Source organism: Poeciliopsis prolifica, unplaced genomic scaffold, assembly GCF_027474105.1.
Source record: "Poeciliopsis prolifica strain line A6 unplaced genomic scaffold, Auburn_PproV2 SCAFFOLD004, whole genome shotgun sequence".
Lineage (NCBI taxonomy): Eukaryota > Metazoa > Chordata > Actinopteri > Cyprinodontiformes > Poeciliidae > Poeciliopsis > Poeciliopsis prolifica.
The window spans coordinates 14093942-14118811 of record NW_026562379.1 but is presented as its reverse complement, the minus strand read 5'-3'; the positions used below and the strand labels follow the sequence as shown (position 1 = coordinate 14118811).

Here is a 24870-nt window from a genome sequence, read left to right as displayed (position 1 = left end):
TGAGCTGACTTTGTGTACATGCAGGCGGGGATAAGGTGTTTGTTAATCAAAGGAGGAAAAACCATGGAAGAGTAAACTGCTGAAAATAGAAGGTGAAAAGCTGGGTGCAGCTCGCTCCTCTAATGACACGTACGGCCGTGGGAACAGCTACCGAGAGGTTATCGTTATTGTTATTCCCACCATGCATTCAGGTTCAGGAACTGTGAGATACCCCCTGACATTGAGCTGGTAGGCTGCTGGGTGCAGAACTGCTCAATTTCCCAAGGCGTGATTAGATCGCAGGCTTTGTCTGGACCACTTTGGGGCTTTGAAGCTGAGAAACCTGATCAAAAAAGCAAATTCTCTGACTACAGGTCATGAGATTTAGCTAATCAATAACAGGGGAAAAGTTAAATTCACAGAGCTCTAATATGTAGCAAATGCTCCTAAGATAAGGAAGTTGTGGGAAAGGCTCTTTAGGAATGCAAAGGCCTTCCCCATTTTGCTCCAGGGCGTGCTTTAGTCGCTGCAGGATTTGTGGACAAAAACACTTGAAAGCAGGATTTAATTAAACATTTATTTACAAAACGAAAAGCATGACAAAGAATAATCTGAGAGTGAATACAAAACACGTGATAACATGATAAAATACATTACCTTACACATTGTATATCTTATGAACGTGTTAAATAAACTCTGCTTAAATGTCTGATATTTGAGAAAAAGGCTCAGCCATGGAGGGAGGCGGCCAATTTTCTGGACTGCTTTACATTATTACAGGTATTATTGCATTTCAGGTTGTTTAAGGCAAGAATGGGAGACACAGAGGAGGTGGGAACACTTCAGGAATAATGAGGGAATATATTTTCTGCTCTTTACAGGCCACACCATCACATTAAAATTAATGAATAGAGAAGATATAGATAACAGAAATAAAGGAAAACATAATGTAACAACTTTACTAATATGCTTGGTCCATATATCTTTCATTTAGGAACATCTTTTAAGAGAAGTTTTCAGAGCCATGTGTGTGCTGCATTATGAAACAGTCCCTGCAGTCGTCAGATGAGGCGCGTCCCAAAGATTGTGCAGAGCACCGTAATGACTTGGCGTCTGCGGTGCCTGATGTGCTGTACTTGTCTGAGTCCACACGATTGGAGTCCCCTCCCTTTTGTCGTACCGCCCAAGGTCTCAGTCTGTCCCTTTCTCTTCGATTCTTTTGTCAGTATGGGTAATGCTTCTGCTTCTTCCCGGCAAAGCAGGACAGCCAGGTGCAAAGGAGCATGGCAGTGGCTGCGCCCGCCCCCGTGCAGTAGTATGCCCAGCCGATCTGACAGGAACCTGCAGAGCAGAGCAAGGGATTGAAGGAGAACATTTTTTTTTTTCAGTTTTGATTTCAGCTGCCTGTGAAGTTGGGTAGCTTTTTCAATAAGAGAAAAATATTTGTAGATTGAAAGATATTTTCTAAAAGTTGTATAACTAGTAGGAAAAAAAGTCAAAAGTAGAAACTTTGGTATAAAATAATTTGATGCAGTAAGCATCTTTATTTTGTCCTAGTTACACCACTTCTGTCATATTTCAAAGGTTTGTTGGAACAGTAAAACAATGGTGTTGTATTTCTGCTCATGTATTACATGATAGATGGTTGAAGCTTTTATAATGATGGTACATAATAAATGAATAACGCTATTTTTCTGCTATTATATATCATGATGTATAACAGATGGACCAAGTGGAGAGTTCCCCACCACATTCACATCAATTATGCAGAGCCTGCACCTTTTATAATGATGTAATAGACTCTGCTTCTGCACTGCAAAACCTTCAACACAGTTCGTGTTGCTGTTGTCACAGTAGTTCAATTACAGCACTGAACTAAAAATTTCACAATAAAAACTATTTCTTCTTACATCCTGGTAAATGAGATATGACTGTGAGTATTTAAGTTCTTGTTTTTGTTTTTTTATGTTTCAAAAACCATAAATGGTTCCTAAAACGTTATAGTTGTTATAATGGTCGTTAGCAAGCAACTGGATTTTCCACAAACATCTCTGGGTATTAAAAGAACATTTTGAGAAGGAACATCAACATTAATTATCCATAGTTTTATAATTTGGTGATTATATTTATGTATGTCTTTAAACTGTCTCTGAGAGTTATATTGCTAAAATTAATTGTATCACTATCAATCAAATTTTATTTGTATAGCACATTTCAGCTACAAGGCATTTCAAAGTGCTTTACATCATAAACACAAAACACAAAGTCATGCAACATAGAATAAAATATTTATTGATTATTTTTCTAACAAACTGATTGGGGATCTATTATTACATAAAAAATATAAATAAATAAATAACATTTTTGACAGGTGTGCTGAAACTGCAAGATTCCCTGCTTCTTAAACAGCAGTTAGAAATGTTTCATTATAAACATGCATATTATGGTGTATAATCCGTGTGGTGTGTCTTGGGTATATTGTAGAATATGTTTGATCCTAACATGTTAGTGTGAGTTGAAAGGAATGGAGCCAGATGCTTAACATTTTTGTTCAGGCTGCTCCTACATTTCCCTCTTGCTTGTGAGAATCATTAAAACAAAAGTAAGGAGCATAGTTTTACCTCATTCTCCAACAGTCTGGTATGCGACAAATTAATGTAAAGGACTTTTAGGAATGCTTCTGAACGCACAACATTACTGAAGCATGTGGAAGTAGCTTTTAGAGAGGCATGTTTGGAAAAACTGCGCAACATTCGTATTTGCGTTTGATGTGTTGTAATTGCTGAAACAACTATCCATAACTATGTTGATCATTTTAGAATTCAGATGTTTGTAAAAAAAATGGGACAGATCAAATGTCTGACCTCATACAAACACATCTATTGTTCTAGATATTGATTTTAGGCCACAGATCCATCCACCAATGCAACTCAAGAGTCTTGTGTTGATTTAGGTAATATTTCGGCTAACTGAACTGTGTTAGCTAAAGTTGATGCATGCATAATCAGTAAAATATACACCATAATGTTATTGTCAAATAAAGAGGTTTCAAGAAACTGGCCAAAACTTAAAAACGGAAACTTTTCCAATCAATGAACATTCCAAACCTAAGAGTTTTCATGTTACAGTAACTCAAATTGAGCTATTTTAAGAATATATAACGTAAAAACCTCGATTTTATCTGACATATTCAGACATGTTTACACATTGTTGAAATAAAGAGAGAGAAAATGTTTAAAGCACAAAGCAGAACATAAACAGTAAAGTTGATATTTTATGTTTTTGAGATTTTGATCTCCATTATTAGACCTGTTTTGATATGACTAACTAACTAACTAACTAACTAACTAACTAACTAACTAACTAACTAACTAACTAACTAACTAACTAACTAACTAACTAACATGAATAAAATCACATTTTCTGACTTTCCCTGAAACTCCGAATTTCCATTTAATTAAGATTTTTTGTGTTACTTCTCTTCTTCTCTCACATAATCTCCTGGTGTAATGTCACCCCAGCTTATGAATATTTAATGATCAGTCACAGTTAGAAGGATTTGCTGAATTGCACCAACATCAAATAATATTGTTGGTGGATGTCACAGCTTTTCAGACCGTTTTACCAACATTGTACACCCGATAAAGCCTTGGAGTCAACAGCACCTGCCTTTTAAAAATATCATTACCTTGTGGAATCTGTTCTCCCTATTTGCATGAGAGTATCATGCTGATGCATATTCTGTAATAAATCTGTTAAATATAGATAATTGTGAGGAAATGAGTAATGGTTTCAGCAATAAAATTTAAGTGCCTATGTGGTTCTGTCACACTGACATCTTGACCAATAATTTAAGAGTTATGATCATTTAAATATTTAAATTTAGATAGTGGGTTTAAAGCAAAACTGAAAAAAGCTGAAAAAGAGTATTGCCAATTATGCAATAAGCTTGTTTTAAAAGATATTATGACCTCAAATTGGATGGAAACAGAGAATAAATCCTGTCACTTTTGTTCTCAGTGCAGAAAAAAACCTTTAAAGAGCAAATACGAGTCTCATAAAATCTCACTTCCCGGCCGTATGTACAATTATCTTTGCTTCATTGTCACACTCCATAAAAATAATGGACATTATTCAATAATATTTTTGTGTGTTTATGATTTTAAATGATCAAAGACAGAATATTTAATTTACAAATACCCTGTGTGGTCAAAGCAGAGATGTTTTTTTAAAAAAAATTTTATGCTTCTTCATGTTCAGATCTTCAGATACAACACATACATCCAGTGTTGGTGATCTCCAAAGGCATTCTCTACTGTCGTCTACACTCCTCATGATTTATAAATGAGAAAGAGGAATTAATTTGTGTGAAATCTGGTGCCCGTGTGGGACAAAAAAAAAACAAAACAAAAGAGACAGAAATCATCAGACTGTCATGTCGCTTACGAGAGCAGCAGCAGCTACAGTCTAAAACAAGAAAAAAATAATTTGCCGGGAGCAGCAAATGTCACTCTGAAGCAAGCATGCTTGTTAACAATAATGCTCAAACAGTCTGCTATTTCAAAGAGGAAATCACAATGTGAGAACTGGCTACCAAACATAATTACTTCTGATGGCATGCTCTGGATTTATTTGGGAAAGTAACTAATCAATGAATCATTGCGCTGATTAATATGGAGAAGGTTGTTATATAGATCCAGTCAAATTCAAATGTAGACAATATTGACAGCTGCTGACTATATGAAGCTGTAATTTGTTTGACACAACCTTTTTTTTTCCTGCAGCGTTGGCTGTCTTTGAAAGCTGCAGAACTGTAGGAGAACAAGTATAATTGGTGTTTTTTGTCTTGTTAAAGGACACTGTGTTCACTGATCTTTCATCCAGCTGTTCTGGGTAATTTGTCATAACAATTACTGACAGAAGAATGTACTCTCATGGCAGTTTGTGTAAACCGATGCAAAACAAACCTATTGATTCACGTTCTAAGATGTGACTTTCTTTGTATTCATGTCAGGGAACATGAAAGGGGGAAAACAGGTTGTGGTGTTGTTCACGGTAATAAAGAGATATGGTGTTTGGAGTCAACTGACATCTGTCAGCAAGCTCTGCGTGCTTGTATATCTTCTATGATGTTATTTGCTGAAAGAAACCGCAGCTCAGTCCCTCACTCAAAAGGCTAGTTAGCTTTAGCATTAGAGCGAGCCAATCACGGGCAGGTCATGCCTAATAAACTGACCTTTACTTTATGTGCCCTTTTGGTTTTCCACAAATATAACATTAACCTGAAAGTTCCTCATGTATCTAAAGCTAATCAGCAGCTGCTTACAAAAAAGACTAAAGGCCAACTGGCTTGCAAGTGATAAAGTAGTGACTCCAATGAGTAAACAAAGCGAAACCTATGAGCTCGTTTACATGTTTATTGCCTCTCAGAACCTACAGTGCAGTTGTGGCTATAAAGTCAGCTTGTCTTCTGTGACTTATTTGAATTTCAGAAAGATGGTTCTTGCCTGCCGTCCAGAAACAGAAGTGACAACATGCAATTATTGCTGGCCTATTTGAGGGGCACTAAATATAGCAGAGTCGTCTGGCATGTCATTGTTTTCACCAGGGCATTTATTATTGCTAAAGCAGAGGTCATATCATTAGTCACTAACCTGAAATTAAACCTGCAGCAGGTGTCAAGGGGAGTTCTTTTAATCTGCCGCATATGATACTGTCTCAACATACTGACATTATTAACAAATATTTAGAATTTTTTTTTCTACAAAAGTTACATATTGCAGCTTTAATTAAATGATGTAAAGCCCCATTAGTCGGAGACACATACTTACGTCAACTAGTGGTTGACGTAAGTATCTCTCTGCCTTTATAATTCCAAAAAGCAGTGTTACGTATCTATCTAATTGTCATGTAGTGAACCTCAACATTCACATTGCTGAAACTTGAGCAGTGATGTTTGAGAAACTTGAGAATAATCTTTCTCACTGAAGAATGTCGGACTTCAAGTAGTTTGGGAATCGTCTCATAATCAAGATTGATGGGTCATAAAATTGCTTTTCTAAGATCATTTCAAATGTCTTTCTTCCGTGACATCCATTGTGTTTATGCAAACTTGTGTACTCCAAGGCAGCAAAAGACAAAACTCCTGTTTTTAATGTACGTGGTGAGACAGATGATGGTCAGTTATTAATGTACATTTGGTTAGAAACAACTGTATATTGAAAGCAAAGTTTTACTTTTTTTTTGTTTTATTTTTGTTTCATTAATAATACAGATGTGAAAATTATTGTGTGTTTTTAGGCACAGTCAAATGTTTAGAAACTAGTAAGGGAGACATGAGTGTAATTATATTGTATTTAATGGGGATTTACTTTATCTTTGAAGAACTAGGGTGTGATGATAATGTCAACTAAAATAAGTTTCCTTTTTTAAGTTCCAGCTGGGCACAATGGTAATTAAATGGTTGTTTCTGATCTGTGATGTTTCAGTGGCCATTGGTGGTAAATGCACTTCCAAAGAAACATTTTATAAACAAAGGTTATTTCTTTAGAAGCTACATATAATACAGGTTAATATTGAACATTTCCAGTGTTGTCGTGGAGTCTAAAATCCATTCTCATACAAGTGTCCATTAGAAAAGACTTGAACAAATTACAGAATTAATTTGAAAGATGTCATTAAAATTCAGTACATAACTACATTTTCTATTTAAACACATCCCGTTTGTCAGTTGTACACTTTGAGCTCAAAATGCCGACTCTAAACACAACCCAATCAAGCCAGGCTAATGAGAAATTTCAAAATGGATTTTCTTGCATTATTTGTCTAAATCCTACTAAATATCTCTCCCTTCTCCCCTGTGAAGTTTGCTGATCGAGCAGTTCTTAATAAAATATTCAAATGAAGTAAAACATTCAGCACTATTTGATTAGCATCAAATATAGGAGCAGTGAGATGAAAAGATCTCCTGCCTCCCAAGTGTCTGATAAAAAAGCGTATTACCGACTGTGAGTTAGACCTGATAATGCCAGCTGCATACAGAGCGCAAGTCGAGTTCCTAGTTATTCTCGGCACATATTTATAGCTGTAACCAGCAGCTCACCAGCTAGAGGAGGATCGGCTGACTTTATATCATGAATTTTAAACACCAAGAAATGACGGCTCTACAGAATATGACAGCACGAGAGGCAGGTGTCTGTTTTCTGAAAAAAAGGGGGGATGTGTGTCATTTCTCAGACACAGTACATAATTCTTTCCTAGATTCTTTGCTTATGGGACTAAGACACTCAGTAAACATGAGACGGATTCATGAATTAATGAATTAATGAATTTGAAGATTCTTACCCAGTTTAAACTGGCCTGAGCTGTTGCTGCAGGTCTGCTGGACTTCTTCACTGTCCCATCCCAGTGGATAGAGTGCACAGCCCGACCCAATGAGCAGACCTAAAGAAGAAGATGATGAGAAAATGATGAGGCTGCTGCAGTAGAGGAGCCCGTCACAGGGGACTCAGAAATATCACAAAACATAGCTGGAGGCTGAGAAGACACAGCTTATGAAAGGAAACCTGCATCAAGGACAGACTCTCATAATTAAGCTCCTGGAGGACGGTTGGCATTGCTTTATGGATGACTCCCTCAGGGTTTACATAATTTGGAAACCCCTCAATGATATTCATAAAACTACAAAGCAACATGTTGCGTTTTTGACATCATTATTTCATTATTAACAGTTTGCAAAAGTGTTCATGCCATTCTGAATATTCAATTTAATTTATCTGGATTTTATGTAGTCAACTTACACAAAGTATCACATAGTGCTGACAATTAAATTTTATTTTAATACACTTGGTCCTCAAAATAACATGCCATGAATTTATTTGGACAAAGTATTTTTTTAGTTTCTAAGATAACCCAATATTGATTGACTGAAGAAAACCATCTTGAACATGTTCTGTAGATTTACTCCCCGCAACATAGTTGGCAGCAAACTGTGCACACAGCTTCCTACGGGTTTTTTCTATCTACACTTGGGAAAAGACAGATTGTTTGTACACATGAATTGTCGCCCTTTCAATAAATTAACAATTTTCTTGAACTGTCTGAACTACAGTGCAAGCTGCACGTTTGCGAATGATTTTTGTAAACTCTTTTCATTTCACTTTCCAATTATGCACCATCTTTATTTGTTTATATTATAAAATCCCAACTGGATAATTTGCTGTCTGTATTTACAATATGTCCAAATGTGGAAAAAGTCACAGTTTATTTTTACAAGCAACAGGAGGAAGAAGGATTCATTCTTACTCTTTGTTTGGTCCATGTCAGATACCAGCTTGGGAATAGCAAGCCTTAAACCATTCCCCCAAAAATTCTTTGTAAAATGACACGGATTGTGATTTCACACTTCATTCCATTTTTACTGCAGCAAAACAAAGCACTCCTCAGCCAGCGAATCATCAAACTCGTGTAAATTAACAGCGAACATTATGCAAATCGCTTGGCAATTTCTCACACAGGCAAGAGTGAAAAACACAAGCGTTTTTTACCCCGCTAAGCAATAATTACTGTAAAACTCAGGAGAATCCTTGAGGGACTGCTTTATGTCAGTGATTAAAGAGACTTATGACTGTGCTTAAAGCTGCTCACAGAGACAAGAGTAAAATCTAGTCAAGGCCATTACATTAAGGATTAATATCCTCAATATTTGCCTGTAGCCAGGTCCTGACAAGTTATTCCCTGAATGTCAAGGACTGTCTCTTAAAATTATCCTGTGGGGGCCCCTTGTAGGTGGCTCTGCCATCACATTAGCCTAATCCTCTCTGATGCGTCTGCCTTGCTATCAGTTTTGGGATGTGAGGATGGCAGCTGAGGAGAAAAAAAAGAAAAAGAAAAGCAAGAAAGCACTGCCTTCCAACATGATTAGCTGTACCATCCAGGGCTGCCTTATTACATCTAGACTTGATAAGGAACAGAAATTAATCCACATGCTAATGGAGATGGGCCGGACAAACCCACTAACATCTGGGGCGGAGTGGGAAAAGTGAAAAAGACATCTGTGTTTTCTCCCCCCCATCAAAGTCAAAAGGACAACGTGTTTCTGATGCAGTTGTGTGAGAAAAACAGAGTGTTTGACTTTGGTAGTGCTGCTAGAAAATCAATTCAGTGAAACTCTGGCATACTGATGAGAGCAAGGGGATATAAAACAGGCTTTAGCCAACTCTGTATCATTACAGCTGAGTATCAGCGGGGGGATCCAGGGATATTCACATATGTAATAACTCACCCATTTCTCTTCAGAGCTTTAAGAGAATTTCAGATTAGTCTTTGCTGCACCCCGAAAAATTACAACATTTAGCTGAGCATGCAGGAAGAGTAAAACATAAGCAGGGCGCATTAATCCCTTGTTCAAGCAGCCACCGTGTTACAGTGATAAACCCAACACCCAACATCCTGCGAGGTGGAAAAACACATGAACAGCAATTTGAATATTTTTAGTTATATAGTGTGATTTAATGTGCTAAGATTCAAGGCTGTAAGGATATAGACTGTAAAGCTTGCCAAAGTGATTACATATGCATGACTATTATTTTAAAACATCTCCAATACTCTTTTAAGTGCAAGACACAGATACACCAGCATGTAATCAAATTGAATGTCTCTGCAGCAATGCAGAAGATAAATAAAAACAGATATGTGATTAAGAAAAATATTATGTAAGCTTTCAAAGAGCAAAATTTCCATTTCTTTAAGAGAAAAAGCTCAACATGTCTGCTGAAAAATGATCAAACTATTAAGTCGCTGTAGACACAAAACACACAAAAAGCAAAATCTTTTACAAATTGTTTCCAGATGACGTGATTGAAAGCTCATTTTAAAAAAGGGGACCAGAAAAAAAAAATCAGCAATGAAGGGATTAAACTTCTCGGCATCCCTGGGAAAGCTTATTATAGGCACTGGTTCGTGAATAAACAACTGTGGGAGAATGACAAAGAATTTGAATTCTATAAATGTCAGAAAGGCTTAAAAAAAAAGCACTTGCAAATTTTTTTATACCCCTGTTTAGCTGAGTTGGTAGAAATGTTTGTATTCTCAACTCATAGTCAAGGTCTGAAGCTGAAAAGTTGGAGATTTGCTGCTCTAGCATGTTGGAAAAAATTATGCAACTGATTGTTGCACCTAATTTACACTGCATGCTTCTCTGCTCCACTATGTAATGGACTCCACAGTAATTGGGCACCCATTTCAGTCAGGGAAAGTGTTTACACTGCCTCCACAAAGCTGCACATGACAGTGCCATGTGAAGCACATCCATCTTGCCATTTGTCAAAATTAGTGTTTCCTAATTTTGACAAATGCTGAGTGTGTTTCCAGCGGGCATTGGATTCTGTCAGAGCTGCCATTTCTCCCCAATGTTTTCTGTAGTTTTTCTGGACAGGATTTCAAGGTTTACAGTAGAGTGGCAGTTGTCTGGCTGGGGAACCTCTGGGCTCATCTATGATGTTTTACCTGTGATTTGGTTCTGGTTAAATCAAGGGAGGACTTTCAATGTATGGAGGCGTGGTTTGTAGACTGAATGCCTCTTAATTGAAAAAGGTGGACTGCTTCCTCCAAGCAGGGGGTTGGTCTTTGAGTCAATAGGAGGAGTTCAATTGCGTTGTTGACGATAAAATAGAGTGAGAGCTGACTATGTTGGTTGGGGTCGTGTGTGCAGTAATGCAGGTCTTGCATCAATCTTCCGAGATCAATGAGTTGAAACTGTAACATGATATATACATTTCACCTCAAAAATCTAAATCATGAATGAATGGATGGATAATTTAAAAGCAGAAGGAGAATTCTCACAACAAATATATTAGTCAATTTCTTTCATTTGGCAAAATCAGAGCAGGTCAGACTACAAACAATTGCTGCTTCCAGCAATTTTAAAATGGGAACTCTCTGATCCTGCCACATTTGAGTGGGTGAAATCAACATGAGGGCTCACAATTTACCATGACACCATTAAGACAGACATAGCAAAGAACAAATCACTGTGGGGGCAGACGAATAAAAATATAAACGAATCACTAAGGTGTAATGCAGGTCTGTGTCTAATGTGGTCCCACGTTCCTCATTCGGCTTTTATCTATTCGATTTATTTATTTTTCCTGGAGATGGATAAATCCAGCAAATCTCATCCTCCACACTCAGTATGCGGGTTATTGAAAACTGGAGGTAGGAAAGCTGCAGACTGGGCTGTGAGAAAAAGATTAGTAAGAGTATAAGACGTTCTTTCACAGAATGTTTGCGAGCTAAAATGTTAAAAACATGCAGAGCTTTGAGAGGAAGCTACCTTTAGGCTGTGATTCTGCATGCACGCTGCTGTGCAGAGATACTTCCTGTCCTTTTCCACAAAGCTGACACCAACACGCTACAATTTCCACAAAAGAGATATTTGGGGATTTGTTTCATTTCACGTGTGCATGGTAGCTGCGGCAACACCTAAGAGTTTCTGTGACTGTTTGAGCCACAAATGAGTGCAGACCAGAAGTAATTTTTTTTAATGAGTTTGATAACCCACCAAAACTCTGTCTGTCTGTCTATCTGTTTGTCTGTCTATTTCAAATTTATAGTTTACTTTACTTTATAATAGAACTTTGTTTCATAAATAGTTTTCACAAAGGTATGCCTGGAAAAAAGCTCTTTCTGTCATACAGATGGAGAGTTTATTAAACTCTACTGGGACTTGAAGTAAAACCGAGGGCTTGAGTCAGTGCCTGGTTAGGTTGCTTAGCTTTAACTTAAGGTGATGTCAAGGTAGTTCTCAATCTACAAGTTACGAGACAGGATTCTTTATTTTGGCTGTGGTCATTGGGTTTGGGGGCTTGCAGTGTTTGGGTGCAGTGGGTTTGTGAGGTGACTTACTGGGTTGCTTGCCCTCTGCCGCCTCATGGTGCTTCCTGCTTCAGATCTATACCTGCTCCGTGCTGCTGTATTTGTAGGCTTGTCACGATTAATCGTAAGATAAATAAAATGAGCTCGATAAATCAAAATGTGGTCGATAGTTTCAAGGTGCAAGATTGATTGTGGGAACTCTCGTATCGGTTACTGGCCAGGCTCATGCAGTGGTACCACAGAGTGCAGTATGAAAGCCCCATGAGCAAGAACAAGCCAGGAAATACTGGTTTAAAGTATTTCCTGAATTCGATTTGAATTCAAATCGAATGGCTGTGGTGAGCCACTTAACCTGCACAGTTGGCATCTTGCATTTGTTGTGAAACAGAAGCAACTAAACATGGAAATACAACAAATATGTAACAGCACTAAAATTGTCATCATCTGATGCAGATACCCCAGCTTGGAAATAAAAACCAAAAAACCAACCGACGGTGACAAAAAAACAAAAACAAAAACAAAAAAAAAAGGCCAGCGCAAAATTAATAGTTTATTTAAATGATAAAGAGAAGCTGCCCTTTAATCTTATTATAAAATCAGAAATTCAAACACTGCTACAAATATTTGACACCCAGTACACAGTAGTAAGTGTAAAAGTTTAAACTTCTCATTAAAACCAAAGTCCTAACAGGCACTGTTGTCTGTTTTCCCAATCTAAGCCTAATGATTAATATATTTTGAAGGGCAAGCTTGTTTGCAGTGACTTCATAATCCATTTTATTTGTTTTCCATTTGTGTATTTGTTTGAGATATTTAAAATGTCTTCCAGTCACAAATCTAAATTTTCTTCAGGAATTAGTTTCTTGATCTTTGAAAGAGTGTATTTGCATTAATATGGTATTTTATACTGTTGATTATTGCTCAGCAAAATTTGCTACAGTCACAGGTCTACATATTTGTTCTTCAAATTTGCTGACTTTCAAGGACTGCTCCCACGATTGGGCCAAGTGCCTTTGCTTAAGCCTCTATACTTTGACTTCAGTCAATATCTGCCTTCATATCTGTGCATAGATCAAAAGAGGAGCATGTATCGTTACACAAACAAACAAAGAAGCATAATCCAAACCAAAAAGCCAAATCAACAGAGAAAATTTTCACTAGACACAACCCAAGCCTGTATAGACAATCTAGGGAGATTGTGTAAAACGGAATGGACAAACATCTTCAACTTTGTAAAAAGAAGTAATAATCAGTATCAAAAAATATTTTGACACCAGGGTTTTTGTTTGAAACAATTCTTATCTTTGTTAAAAAAAATAAAATGAAATGAAAGAAAAATGGGTGGTAATTTCTGATATTTTTATTATGAGACCAGGCCAAGAAGAATTCATTTTGAAGCTTTTTACACATCTTTACCAGGGGGACCAATAAATGTAGCAAGCACTGTACTCTTAGTTCCCTGGACTCACACTTTCTGAAACCTGCAACATGAAAGCAACAAGATTCATTTTAATACCCTTTTACTATTTGCAAAGCAGAAGTTTACAAGAGATTTTTCTTGCGTGCTTAGTTTCTTCCACCAAAGCACAGACTGGAAATTTCCCCTTTTCACAAACAACTTAACTTTGCTTCAAGCAAAAGGTCATCTCATGATGAAATTGTTGCAAGACTTCACAAAGGTACCACAAGGATAGTTCAGGATAAATTCAACAGAGGGCTGTTTTATAGGCAACGCGGCTGCTCCATCACACTGTAGGACAGGACGAGTTATAAAAACTGACAACACTGTACTCTTTCTGAAAGGTTTATGGTGACTCCAAAGAACTAGTTTTCTTTAAAAAAGCATCAATAACAACATCTGTTAAAAGTTTTGTCTGCCTTGAGCTTTCTGGGAGTTTAAAAACGGGTCCATCAACACATGTCTTGGAGAACTGTTTACTTTGCACTATGTGTTTTGCCAATAATCAATTTTATTTTGGCTCAGTTGCTATGGCAGCCAGCTGATACTTGCTGGAGTTCAGTGGAGGAGGTGAGGAGGAAGAGGAAAGGGTCAGAATGAGTGCGCCATGCAGAATATAAAAGGGCAGGCCAGCTTATTCACAGATTGAGTTTCAATTGATCTAAGCTCAGTCATTATCAGGCTCACTATCACAGGCTTAATGGTTCCTATGAAAGACTCATGTATGGACTGTGGAAGAAAGAGAGTTAGGTTGAATGGACTTAACCTGATACAATCAGCTGCACATATCCAACATTCAGTTCATGAGTTCTGTTCTAATATAGCAATCTTTATTCTTGCCTCAGATTTCATCATCATCGTCGAGTTGAGTTTTGAAAGGGACGTTTGAATGCTTTAAAAAAAGCACACAGAGAACAGTTTTATTCTTCCAACGCTGCACTCTTTTTTCCTGTCAGAGCTTTTTACCTGAATGAAAAACTAACCTCTTTTCATAAACCCTCACATTCTCTGATTTGCAGAGTGGCGATGCCTTTTGTCTGGCCCTCCTGCTCTCTCCGTTGAGACCCCAGGAATTTCTTCACCCTCCTTCATACTCTGAGACAATGCCATTCAAGGTTATCATTCAAGAGGCCAAAGAGGGCAAGGGGGAGGAAAGGCGTTTGTTAAAGCTGGGAAGACTTTTGGTGTCCAGGGAATTGGGGCTGGGCAAGGGCTTGAGTAACCTGGAATATTGTAAGACGTTCCCTTTAGGGTATGCAGGATTAAGTAAGGACATCTGAGAGCAACTTCAAACGGCAAAATTACAGACCTGTGAAAATCAAAATAACTTTCACTCTAATATATAATTTGCTCAGACTTCACTTCAGTTTTACTTTATGACAGCTGGTGATTTAAAAGTCACTGAAAACTGCACATACAGATCAGTTTGAATAGATATTGTTAGTATATCAATGTCAGACTAACATTATCCTGTCTTTTGGAAACAGGTTAATGCTGCATTGAAATGTTTTCCTATGTCACTCACATGAAGCTTTCAGAGGTTTTTTGACTTGCATGTTTAAAAATGGATTAAAATGGACTAAAAATGTTTATTCTGACAATCTTTGCAATCTGGCTGAGTCTTGGCCTAATCGTGGTGCATTGTGTAGCACTTGAGGTAACAATGAGTGATTAACGCCTCACAACTAGCTCTTCATTAGCATTCGTATGGTAAATCAAACCCCTTTGAAGTTCTGGTGTTGAACTTTAGAATCAGTGCCACAAGTCAAAATTATCTGAAATTTTCATAAGTCACTGCAATGGTTTTCAAGGAAGTATACAAGAAACCTTGCCTACTATGATTAAGTGCCGCAAGCAATGTAATATAATTACGACTAGATGTTACCTGCTTGAAAGTGGACATGTGAGTAAAAAAAGACAGGCAGAAATGTGAATTTTTGAGATTACGATCTCAAAGAAATATAGAACATTCTGTTCTTGTCAGATTTAAAGCTACAACATGTCGCGAACGCATGTACAGTACGAACCGTCTGTGGCCGAACATTGGGTTGTGCAGTGTGAGAACATGATTTGTGGGTTATAAATTATTGAGCCCTGCGTTGTGTTTGTAGAGTCTGAGCTGGAGCTGAATGCAACAACTGAAAATATGTCAGCGTAAGTACAGGAACCCTCTCGGCATGTTGAGGCCTGTCCACTCCCTCACTTGAAACCCAAGGCACACATCAACATGTTCAGCATGCACACCTACATTTCTTATCATGTTTCAATTCTCTCTGTTGTCCGACTTGCATCCACACAGTCGCTTTGAGAAGGGCTTTAAGCTATGTGGCCACTGCTTCCAGGGAAATCTGAAGAGCTTTCTTTTTTTCTCTTTGAGCAAGATGAGTATCTGAAGTTTTGTTTGAATAAAAGAGAAAGAGATGGTGGTTTGAGTGGGTGGGAGCAAAAAAGGGAAGGATTTATTTAAAGTATGAGAAGAATGTATGATAAGCAATGTGCAAAGCAAATCATTTAACTGCATTATGCCACCAATGACAAGGAATAAGTGTCATTTAGCCAATAGTCTAGACATTGATGTTGTATCAATACTTATTGATTTATAAATCTATAATACTTCACTGCTGCTGCACATCACTGAAAAAGAAAATTACCTCAAAGAACATGCACTTTTCTTTGTTCTTACATTGATTTCTAAACTCAAATGAAAATAGAGGAAACAATATCGGACCAAGGCACCAACCTCAGAGCTTTGACACAAACAGCTGCCGACAGATCACGAGGACAGCTACAATTATCTCTAGGAAGCAATTCACCCCCCTGCCACCAAAAAGGTCAAGCTGATGACTCAGACAGTGAAACATTTGGGCATATTAATATGAAATCCTCTTTTTTCAGCTACAATATTACAAAAAATAACTCATGAACTTCAGCTAAAACTGCTGGGAATACAAACGCTTAGGAAGAGCATTTTTACTTTTTACAATCCTACTGCCGTCATACTTGGCAGGAGTTTGGTTTTGTTTGACACTATGGGTTTAGGTTTTGTGCTATTTTTGATTCATGTTGTCCTTTTATTACATTTTTGATCATTTTTTTATGGCAAAATTATAAACTTAAAGTCAAACACAAAAAAACAACCGAGAATACGAAGTGGTGCAGCTTGGAATAAACTGTATATTCTGATAACCGATTCCTTAAAACACTGTTCAAGATTTGTGAAGCATTAATGTTTATCGTGAAAACAAAAATTTGGTATTCTAAATTTTCCCCGAAAAGATTTTGCCAAAATATTATTCTTGTGAAACAAATATTGTGTTGTTTCAGTCCCATTATTTCTTCTTTTATTAAAAAAAAATGCAACTAAATTATTAAGCTTTGTGATGAAGATTTCAGCTCAATATATAGTGTTGTTACTTCTTTCAAAAAAATCTAAAGAAAACACAAAAGTGTACAGAATGAGCCAATGCAGTTAGATCAGTCTAACATTACATACCTTTCCAAAAACAATTAATCCGACAGCATATACTGTGTATTCAACACAGTGTGTGTTAAATACACAGCTGCGTGTACTAAGACTTTTCCAAAGAACAAATTACACCTTATGCTAAAGACACTTGGAGGTTTTCTGCAGTACCAACACCCTTGCATGGCTGTGACATTACCGCTTGTTTGCTTTAATGTGCAAATAAAAATCTGAGCAGTGCAACATTTCTAAAGTAAACAGCTAACCTGTCAAACGAAGAAATGAAATTATGACTTTAACCGCCAGTTATCTTGCTGTCTATCTGTTAACTGTTATCCGTGAACCCAAAACCTCATGCAAAGGATTAGAGTATGAGGTGTGCTGTCATAACAATTGCTTTTAAAGAGGAACCTCTTACTATCAAAAGTACGTGAATGTTAAACATGTGAAGTTTTTTTTAAAATAATTCTGTGTCATGTTAAGATATTTTTCAGACCAAAAGAATCAAATGGATTCCAGAATGATGCCCTGTATGTGTTCACCTCAAGCCCTTTTCCTGTAACACTTTTGTTTCTTTTTTCTTGTTCACCCATCAGTCACCAGTCGTGGCCCCAGGGCGGAGCGAGCTGTTTGTTTCATTGATCTCAGTTCAGCGCTATTGCTACAGGCATTTGGGTAAAAGCTGGTCTTATCTAATCACACTATTCATTTGTCACAGCTCTTGCCTAAAACCAGCAATTAATAAGCACACCAATTACAAGAGCAAAATTAACTCCTGCCTCATTAAGCAGTGGTCAAAACAGCACTACAAGTCTACAGCAAAGGAGCACAAAGCACTGAAGGGATCTCACACAAACTGAAAACGGATTGCTCTGAGTGTGAAGGAAGTCATTTAATGGAGAACATTTTTTAACAATGTAGGAAACAGAAGGTTTTTTTTTTTTTTTTACTTAAGGGCATAGATTTTTTTTCAGCTTTTTCACCCTTTCCAGGAAAACCTGGTCTCATCTGATCTCATATTGCAAATTGAACATTTTTTTTCCTCCCTAGGAGACATCAAATCAAAACCTGAGAAAGGTTCAGCAGTATCTAAGAAAAGATCCTCTCATTACTTCTACTAAAACGCAACACATTCCTCTTTAATGATTATAACGGAGAATCCGAGGCATTAAAATAGTGAGAATGTTTGATTTAAAGTCTTGTTTTTGCCACCGACTGCAACTACACTCTGTGCATTTTATATTCCCGTTTCATTTTCCTGGTAAATAATGAATTTCAAAATCAAATTGCTGCTTATGTTTTGATTTACAATGAACCCACATATACATGGAGGTTGAAACCTGCAACGACTCAAGACCCTCTCTGGGAATGTTTATAGTAGCATAATTTTAAAGTTCAAACACCACATATGCCGAACATATATTAATATGTAGGAGGAACCAACTTAACACTACAACAGAAGCTGACATAGTTATTTATGCCCCTTGCGATAAGCGGTTAATCAATTAATTACATGATAAATAAAATGAGTTTGATCATTTCAATTTTGATGATTTTTAAGGTGAGTTTTATTTATTGCGACTTCATCGCATATTTCATAACCAGTTTTATTTGTGTTTGAGATCCATATGACTGACACTCTCACTCTCAGAGGAAAGGAAATATCAGCCAAGACAACAGCAAGATTCAAATTTGAAAATGCTGAAACTCTCCGCACAGTGAAGCCTGTATTGCCACCTCATTCAATTTTAAATTAATGGTGATTAACTCCATCTGGCTCAGTAGAATTTGTTTGACGACACGACCTATGCAAAGATAAGATAAGATTATAAAGTGACACATTTAAGGACTTTGAAGAACAGATGAAAAGCAAAGTAAATTAATTCTATTGGTCTTTGAAGGAACTTGAAAACAAGTGAATTATTGCTAAAATGCATAATACATTTTATTTCTGGACATTAAATTAAAGAAAATTTTCCAGACACATAGTGGTAACTTATACCACAATGAAAATGCTGCAAACCCCAAATGCTTCATACAGGAGATTCAAGAATTTCTCAAATCTGCATGAATGAGTCCAACCAAAAGTCTGGGTATGTCTTTGATGAGGGAATGACATTATAACATAATAAAACCTTAAAGTTTATTTTGCATAAGGCCTTACCTTTGAAACAATTCAGCAAAGAACATTGCAAATACATTTTACCAATTATTTAAAAGGCTCGATGACAGCTTTGTGGCTTGCTAAGGATGGCTCATCCAGTGTTTGGGTTTAGGGGGCAATTGTTGTTTCACAAGGGTGGATTTATATAACCTAAAGCTTTTAAGTTTGACTGAAAACATCTAAGCAGAAAAATCTGTAAGAGGGCAAACACTTTTTCAAAGCACTGTAAGCCATCCTCAGCAGGGTATAGTTTCTTCAGCAACATTTTCTTTCTTCAGTTTACCTCCCCGCATGGCTACATAAACAGAATAATAATCGCAAAGCATATGAAGTAGAACTGGTAGCCTTTCTTGACATCTGTTTATTTTCAATCTGTGAAATCACTGAAGCAGAAATAACTTTTATCCTTGAGCGGACAGCATAAACCAGATATTATGATATGATTATAGGATCGCTATTCCAATTCAATGCCATACAAAATGCCCTGCGCACCCTGATCTCCGTCTCCCTCTCCTGTTGCCCTATTGTTCAGCTCGCAGATGATTTGACATGTTATATATTGTGCTCTCATTTCTGCCATTCTCTTTTATTCTTAGCAACTCTCAAATGTCATGATAAGAGCGTGTAATGAAAGAGGAGCTACTTGAGCTTCTGCATAACCTCTTTCTGTCAATACAAAAGAGATAACTCATAAAAGGTTATTTCTCCTGTATAGATCGAAAAGGGCGTGACAAAAAAAAGAAAAAAAAAGAAAAAGAAAACAGCGTCACAATCTGCGGAGCATCTTCGGATCAGAAAAGCAGGCATAGCTTTCAAAAGAAAGTGAATGAAATTTTGTTAGAACTTATTTAACATTCGACATAATGTTAAATAGGTTCTAATGCTTTAGCTCCACTGGGTACAATTCAAAAATTATATAAATAAAGAATTTTTTTTGTATTTTGCTTCATTCTAGCCAAAATTTTAAATATATTTACTTTGAATTTTATAAGATCACACAGTGTTGTGTATTATTATGAATTAGAAGGAAAAGCTTGTTTTTTTGTTTAAAAAAAAACCTATTCTGTAAAGAAAAATCAGAAAAAAAACATTAATTTGTGCTTACACTCCCTCAATTCCTTGCTCACATACCACTGTCTCTCTCTACTTCACTACAGGTTCTCGCATTTTTTGATTAAATTTTTTTTGCTCTTTTTTTTAAAGAAAATTACAAATTTGCAATAGTTTCTGTTGGTCTATAATATAAAATGTCCCCAAATTACAATAAAGTTTGTTGTAGTGTAATAAAAAGTGGAAAAGTCAGAGCGGTTTAAATCGCCATTAAACGTGCGTTTTCTACCAAAGGTTTGGTCTTCTGAACCAGTTGCGCTCCAAAAGTCCACAACACGCTGCCAGCTCCCGGTCAGAAAGACACATTTAGCTCAGTGTCCATGAAATGGTATTCAGAAAGAATCTTTTATTAATTGATTTTAGTTGTCTCTGCGATGAACTCTGCGTAAAATCTATAATTCACACCAGTCAAAGGTGTGAATTAAAATATGTCAAATGGCCAACGGACTTCAAATTTTCCCATCGTTTAACAAAATAACTGGTCAAATATGGGAAATATTCTGTTAACCAACGCGACCTGTGTGTCACACCCACACATTAAAATCTAGGCTGTCTGAGTGACCTGATAGTTTAGTGAATGTTCGATTTTTGGGAGGAGGGTAAGGCTGCCTAAGCTCAACCTAGCTGGATCCCCCCCCCTGGTTGGTGTGTGTGTCCCAGAAGCAAGCATGAAAGCAGCAGGGTGGGACTTTAAACACAGGCTGTGAGGTACTTAGTCCACTTACCAGTGGGAGTCAGTTTTTGCTCGATCCCTGAAGCGTCGCATTGTCTTTTGAAAGGAGGCTCTTTGTGTTTGTGGTATGAAGCTGCTCACATGATGAGCCCCAGTACTGTCAGAGAGGCATTTTGAAGTCTGGCGGTAATGCGTGGCGGATACTAAAACATTCATTGCATATTTGGATGCGATTATCATGAATATTACACTGTTGACTTCAGCATCTTTTGATATGCCTCTCCCCAGAAGGCCTGGCATTAGCATGCTTTACAGATCATTATAAAGAGTAATTAAGAGTGGAATGCTTTGCTTTAGGTATATTTACCCAACTGCCATGCTTCTCGATCAGGCTGTGTCAGTGGGAGGAGGTTGCAGCTCAACACATCAGACATGACCCAGTTAGAACAGCTACACTTCCAGGACCCTATAATGTAGATCCTACCCTGAGGAGGATTTTCATACCCTTTGGCTTTGTTGTTTGCATCTCAACTTCTCTTCACTCCACTCTCTTCCCTCATGGAGAGAATCCTTGTCACATTTTTGAATTTCATTTCAGTCTGGCATACATGTCAGTGTCAGTTTTTGTAGCGTTTGCTTGCAGTCATCATAGGCAGAGTGGGGCTTTGAAAATGTACTTGAATCGACATCTTTTAGGGAAGGATCATACAACTTTGTCAACAAATGGGAGGACAAGTCTGAATCTAATGGTCCATAAGTTTGAATATGTAGATACACATCCACTAAAAGCTGGTTTAAGATTTCCAATCATGTTTTAGAAACCACACTCTTTTTCTAGCCATCAACAAGCTTCTTGCATAATCCTAGCTGGATGCTAGAATGCCCTTCAGAAATAAATGTTCAATTTACTTTATCTCTTGGCCATTATTAACAAAGCTGAAATTGGAAGCCAAATATTATCATGTTTTATCAGTTTCTTCAATGGTTTTGATACTTGTTAAGTTTGGTTGTCCTTGTGGAACACCTAACTGTGTCCAAATTTCAACAATCCTCCTGTGGAACTGAGGTCCAGTTAAGGAATTTGGAGTTAGTCCTACTTCATTATTCTGCAAGCCTTGACTAATGCACCAGTTAACACTGACAGCCATGGCACTTTTCCCCTGAAGGCATTTGGCTTGTCCATGTTGGCAGCTGCAAAATAAGTTTACCGTGAAGATGTCAGCAGAAGTAGAGCTTCCCACTCAATGACTGTTGACACTAAATTACATTTTTATATAGGTTCAGATTAGTTTTAATAACAGTTTGTTACTTAATAAATGAAATGTTTGAAAGCTGAATTTGTAAAGTTTACTTATGTTGGTAAACTTTGATGTTAAAACCTGACTGTGACAAACAAAATTAAAAACTAAGGAATCTGAAATATAATAATAAAATCGACTCAAGAATAAATCAAGACATTTCATTATTACTTGCTTGCCTTGCTTCGGGGATCAAAAGTGTCTTGTAATACAGCCTGATGATGTAAATAGACCCTGGAGGGCTTTTTTCTCAATGGAGAGTTGTTTTCTCCCAGGCAAACATGATGTCTTTATCCTTGCTTTAAAATGTCTCTCCATGTGAGTGTTTATGCAAACTGAAACTATAACATTTATGGAAATCAGGCTAGCTTGATGCGAACACTCAAGTTGAGTACTTGCAGGTGGTGTACTGATGGAGCAGTTTCAGTGAGCCATTACAGAAAATGCAGAAAACACACCCGCGACTCTGCGAAACGAATCTACTTTTCTTCTTCTTAATGCTCCCTTGTCTGCTACCGGAAAATGTGACTAGCCATGATGTAATGCGCAATAAACAAATGAGCTGTTCTTAACTGCGATGTTTTTTTAATGAATCTGGAACTTTTAATGGGAATGAGTTCTGGACAAGTTTTCTCTATTTTTTTTTTATTTTAGCTTTGCACGATAGAGGCCAAAACACCTTTCCTCCCACACAAACACATGGATTCAATCATGCAGAAGGCTTTCATGCCTTACGAGGCACCTTATCACATGATCCAGAGTTTAGAGCACAGCCAGATGAATGAAGAGAATCGATATCTTTCAAAGCCCCTTTGAGATTCTATTTCTAAGAAATGTTCTGAAGTAAAAAAGAAAAAATGAAAACATTTAAGATTTGAGAGCAGTCCAACTTTCTACTGCTAAACTCAATTAACACGGCAGTGAAAGAAAGGGAAGTTTTTACTATGACATCATTCAGTTTTTGTTTTATCTGTTATTTTGTTCAGTCTTTCATAGAAAATTTCATTTACTTAACAAATTTAAAAGAATTAAATAAATTCATTACACACTTGTGTTTGTTTCTGTTGTTTAAAAAGGTCTAACTATTAGAACATTACTTAAAACACTTCATTGGTCCTTAAAGCAGAATTGTAATGCAGACGTCAGACAGAAAGAGCCTCTTGCTACAAGACAATAGTGAAACCAACTGCATCAATGTGCAACCCAGCTGGAAATACGTTTTGTAGAAGATATCTATCTTTGAAAACAAATTTAAAGCTGACAATCTCACCAAAGCTATCTGAAGATCACTTGCTTTGCTGAAAATAAATTAAAGATGTGATTCTGCTGAATTTTATCCCGTTAACACCCAACAACCAGGCAGACTATTTCAGAGGTGCAGATGGATTTGACAAAACTTTTTTTATATAGTCATCATGTATGTAATTTGTGATTGACAATCTCTTGTTTCTGTTTCTATGAAAACCAACTCCCTAAACAGAAAGATTAGTAACAACATGATAATTTTTAGCAATTTCCTGACATGCTAATTCTGTTTTCTACTATTTGAGTGGTTTTATTTGCAACTTCCTCAAGATGCTGTTTCTGCTTAAAAAGCATTACTCTATGACAACCATGTGCTAGAAAGTTTTTTGCTGAAAAACTACCACTTTTAGTCACTCTAAATCAGTTGAAGTAGTTTCTGTTAAGAAAGAAATCAGAAATCAGCTTCAAAATAGCTTGAAATTCACACATAATAGCCAAGGTTACATCTTTAGGGGTCAGCATTTTTAAAACATCATTCCTGCATCCCTTTAATGAGACGTTTGACAGCGAAGGAGTAAATTACAACCACGTCTCGCATTAAGATTAAAATTATCTGCGATCTTCCTCAATTATACAAGTTATGCCCCAACTTCGACTTATATTACAGAGGCAACAGAGCTTTATAAAGTCTCATTATAAACTTCCATCAGTATTCATGAACATGTGCGTCTCTCTCTATAGCTTAAAGTGAGAGATAAAATATGGGTTTGCTACACTGATGATGTGTTTGAGATCAGCTTTATGGGATAAACTGTGCAATTTCACACTGAAATTAACTTTTTCGTTATTATAGGACTCTGGCAGCTGAGGAAGAAGAGCTGTCTGTAATGGCCACAAAGATTGTTGTTCACTGTTGAAAGAAGTCATTCATAAAACCTCCTTCTGATTGAATCAATTTGAGTGCTGATTGCTCCATGACTGAACCGCCCATGATCACCCCACCCTGCATATCCCAACTGCAGACTTTCAGGCATGATTTTTTTATTTTTCTTCATCCGCCACGAATGTTGATTACTACACCTCAGTTATGGCAGCCTCACAGCCACTAAATAGCCTGCCAAGGACTGTCGAGAATGTACCGCTGGAGATTTCAGGGCTGGTCTGTGTGATTGATTGAGTCATAAAGTGTTTGTCCATGGGACTAACAGGACTTGGATAAAAGATTAGAAGTCTGGTGAGTGTTGATTAATGCTATAGGATATAGAACTCTGGTCAGTGATGCTGAGAGACTTATATTAACAGGGTCTTGGCAGCAAAATACGTCCAAGCTCAATTGAAGAGGTTTGAAGTCAGAGAGAACACAACAATTGCAGGGTATCCCCGAGACGAAAGCGAAATCATAAACAGAGCTGTCACAAGGTCATAATGAAACAAACGTGTGAAGTAGGACAGTGGGGAATAAACCAAGCGTAGTGATGCGAATGGCAACAGTCTGTTTTTCACCACACAGTGTCGCATTTTTTCTCATTATAGCCACAAATGTATGTATTTTATTGGGATTAAATGTGTGTAGATAAGAAAAAATATATGTGGTTTCTCTTTTGT

At 37.0% G+C, this 24870-nt stretch overlaps 1 protein-coding gene across 1 annotated transcript in view; it reads right to left on the bottom strand.

The window, feature by feature from the left end:
• Window positions 1-542: 542 nt before the first annotated feature.
• The window catches only part of LOC129358997 (LHFPL tetraspan subfamily member 6 protein), a 61531-nt gene continuing 37203 nt past the window's right edge, over window positions 543-24870 (bottom strand). The window contains exons 3-4 of the mRNA XM_055028315.1: window positions 7324-7422; window positions 543-1320 (exon numbers count right to left, since the gene is read on the bottom strand). Coding sequence (XP_054884290.1) covers window positions 1202-1320; window positions 7324-7422 — 218 coding nt within the window. The 3' untranslated portion in view covers window positions 543-1201. The remainder of the gene's footprint in view (window positions 1321-7323; window positions 7423-24870) is intronic.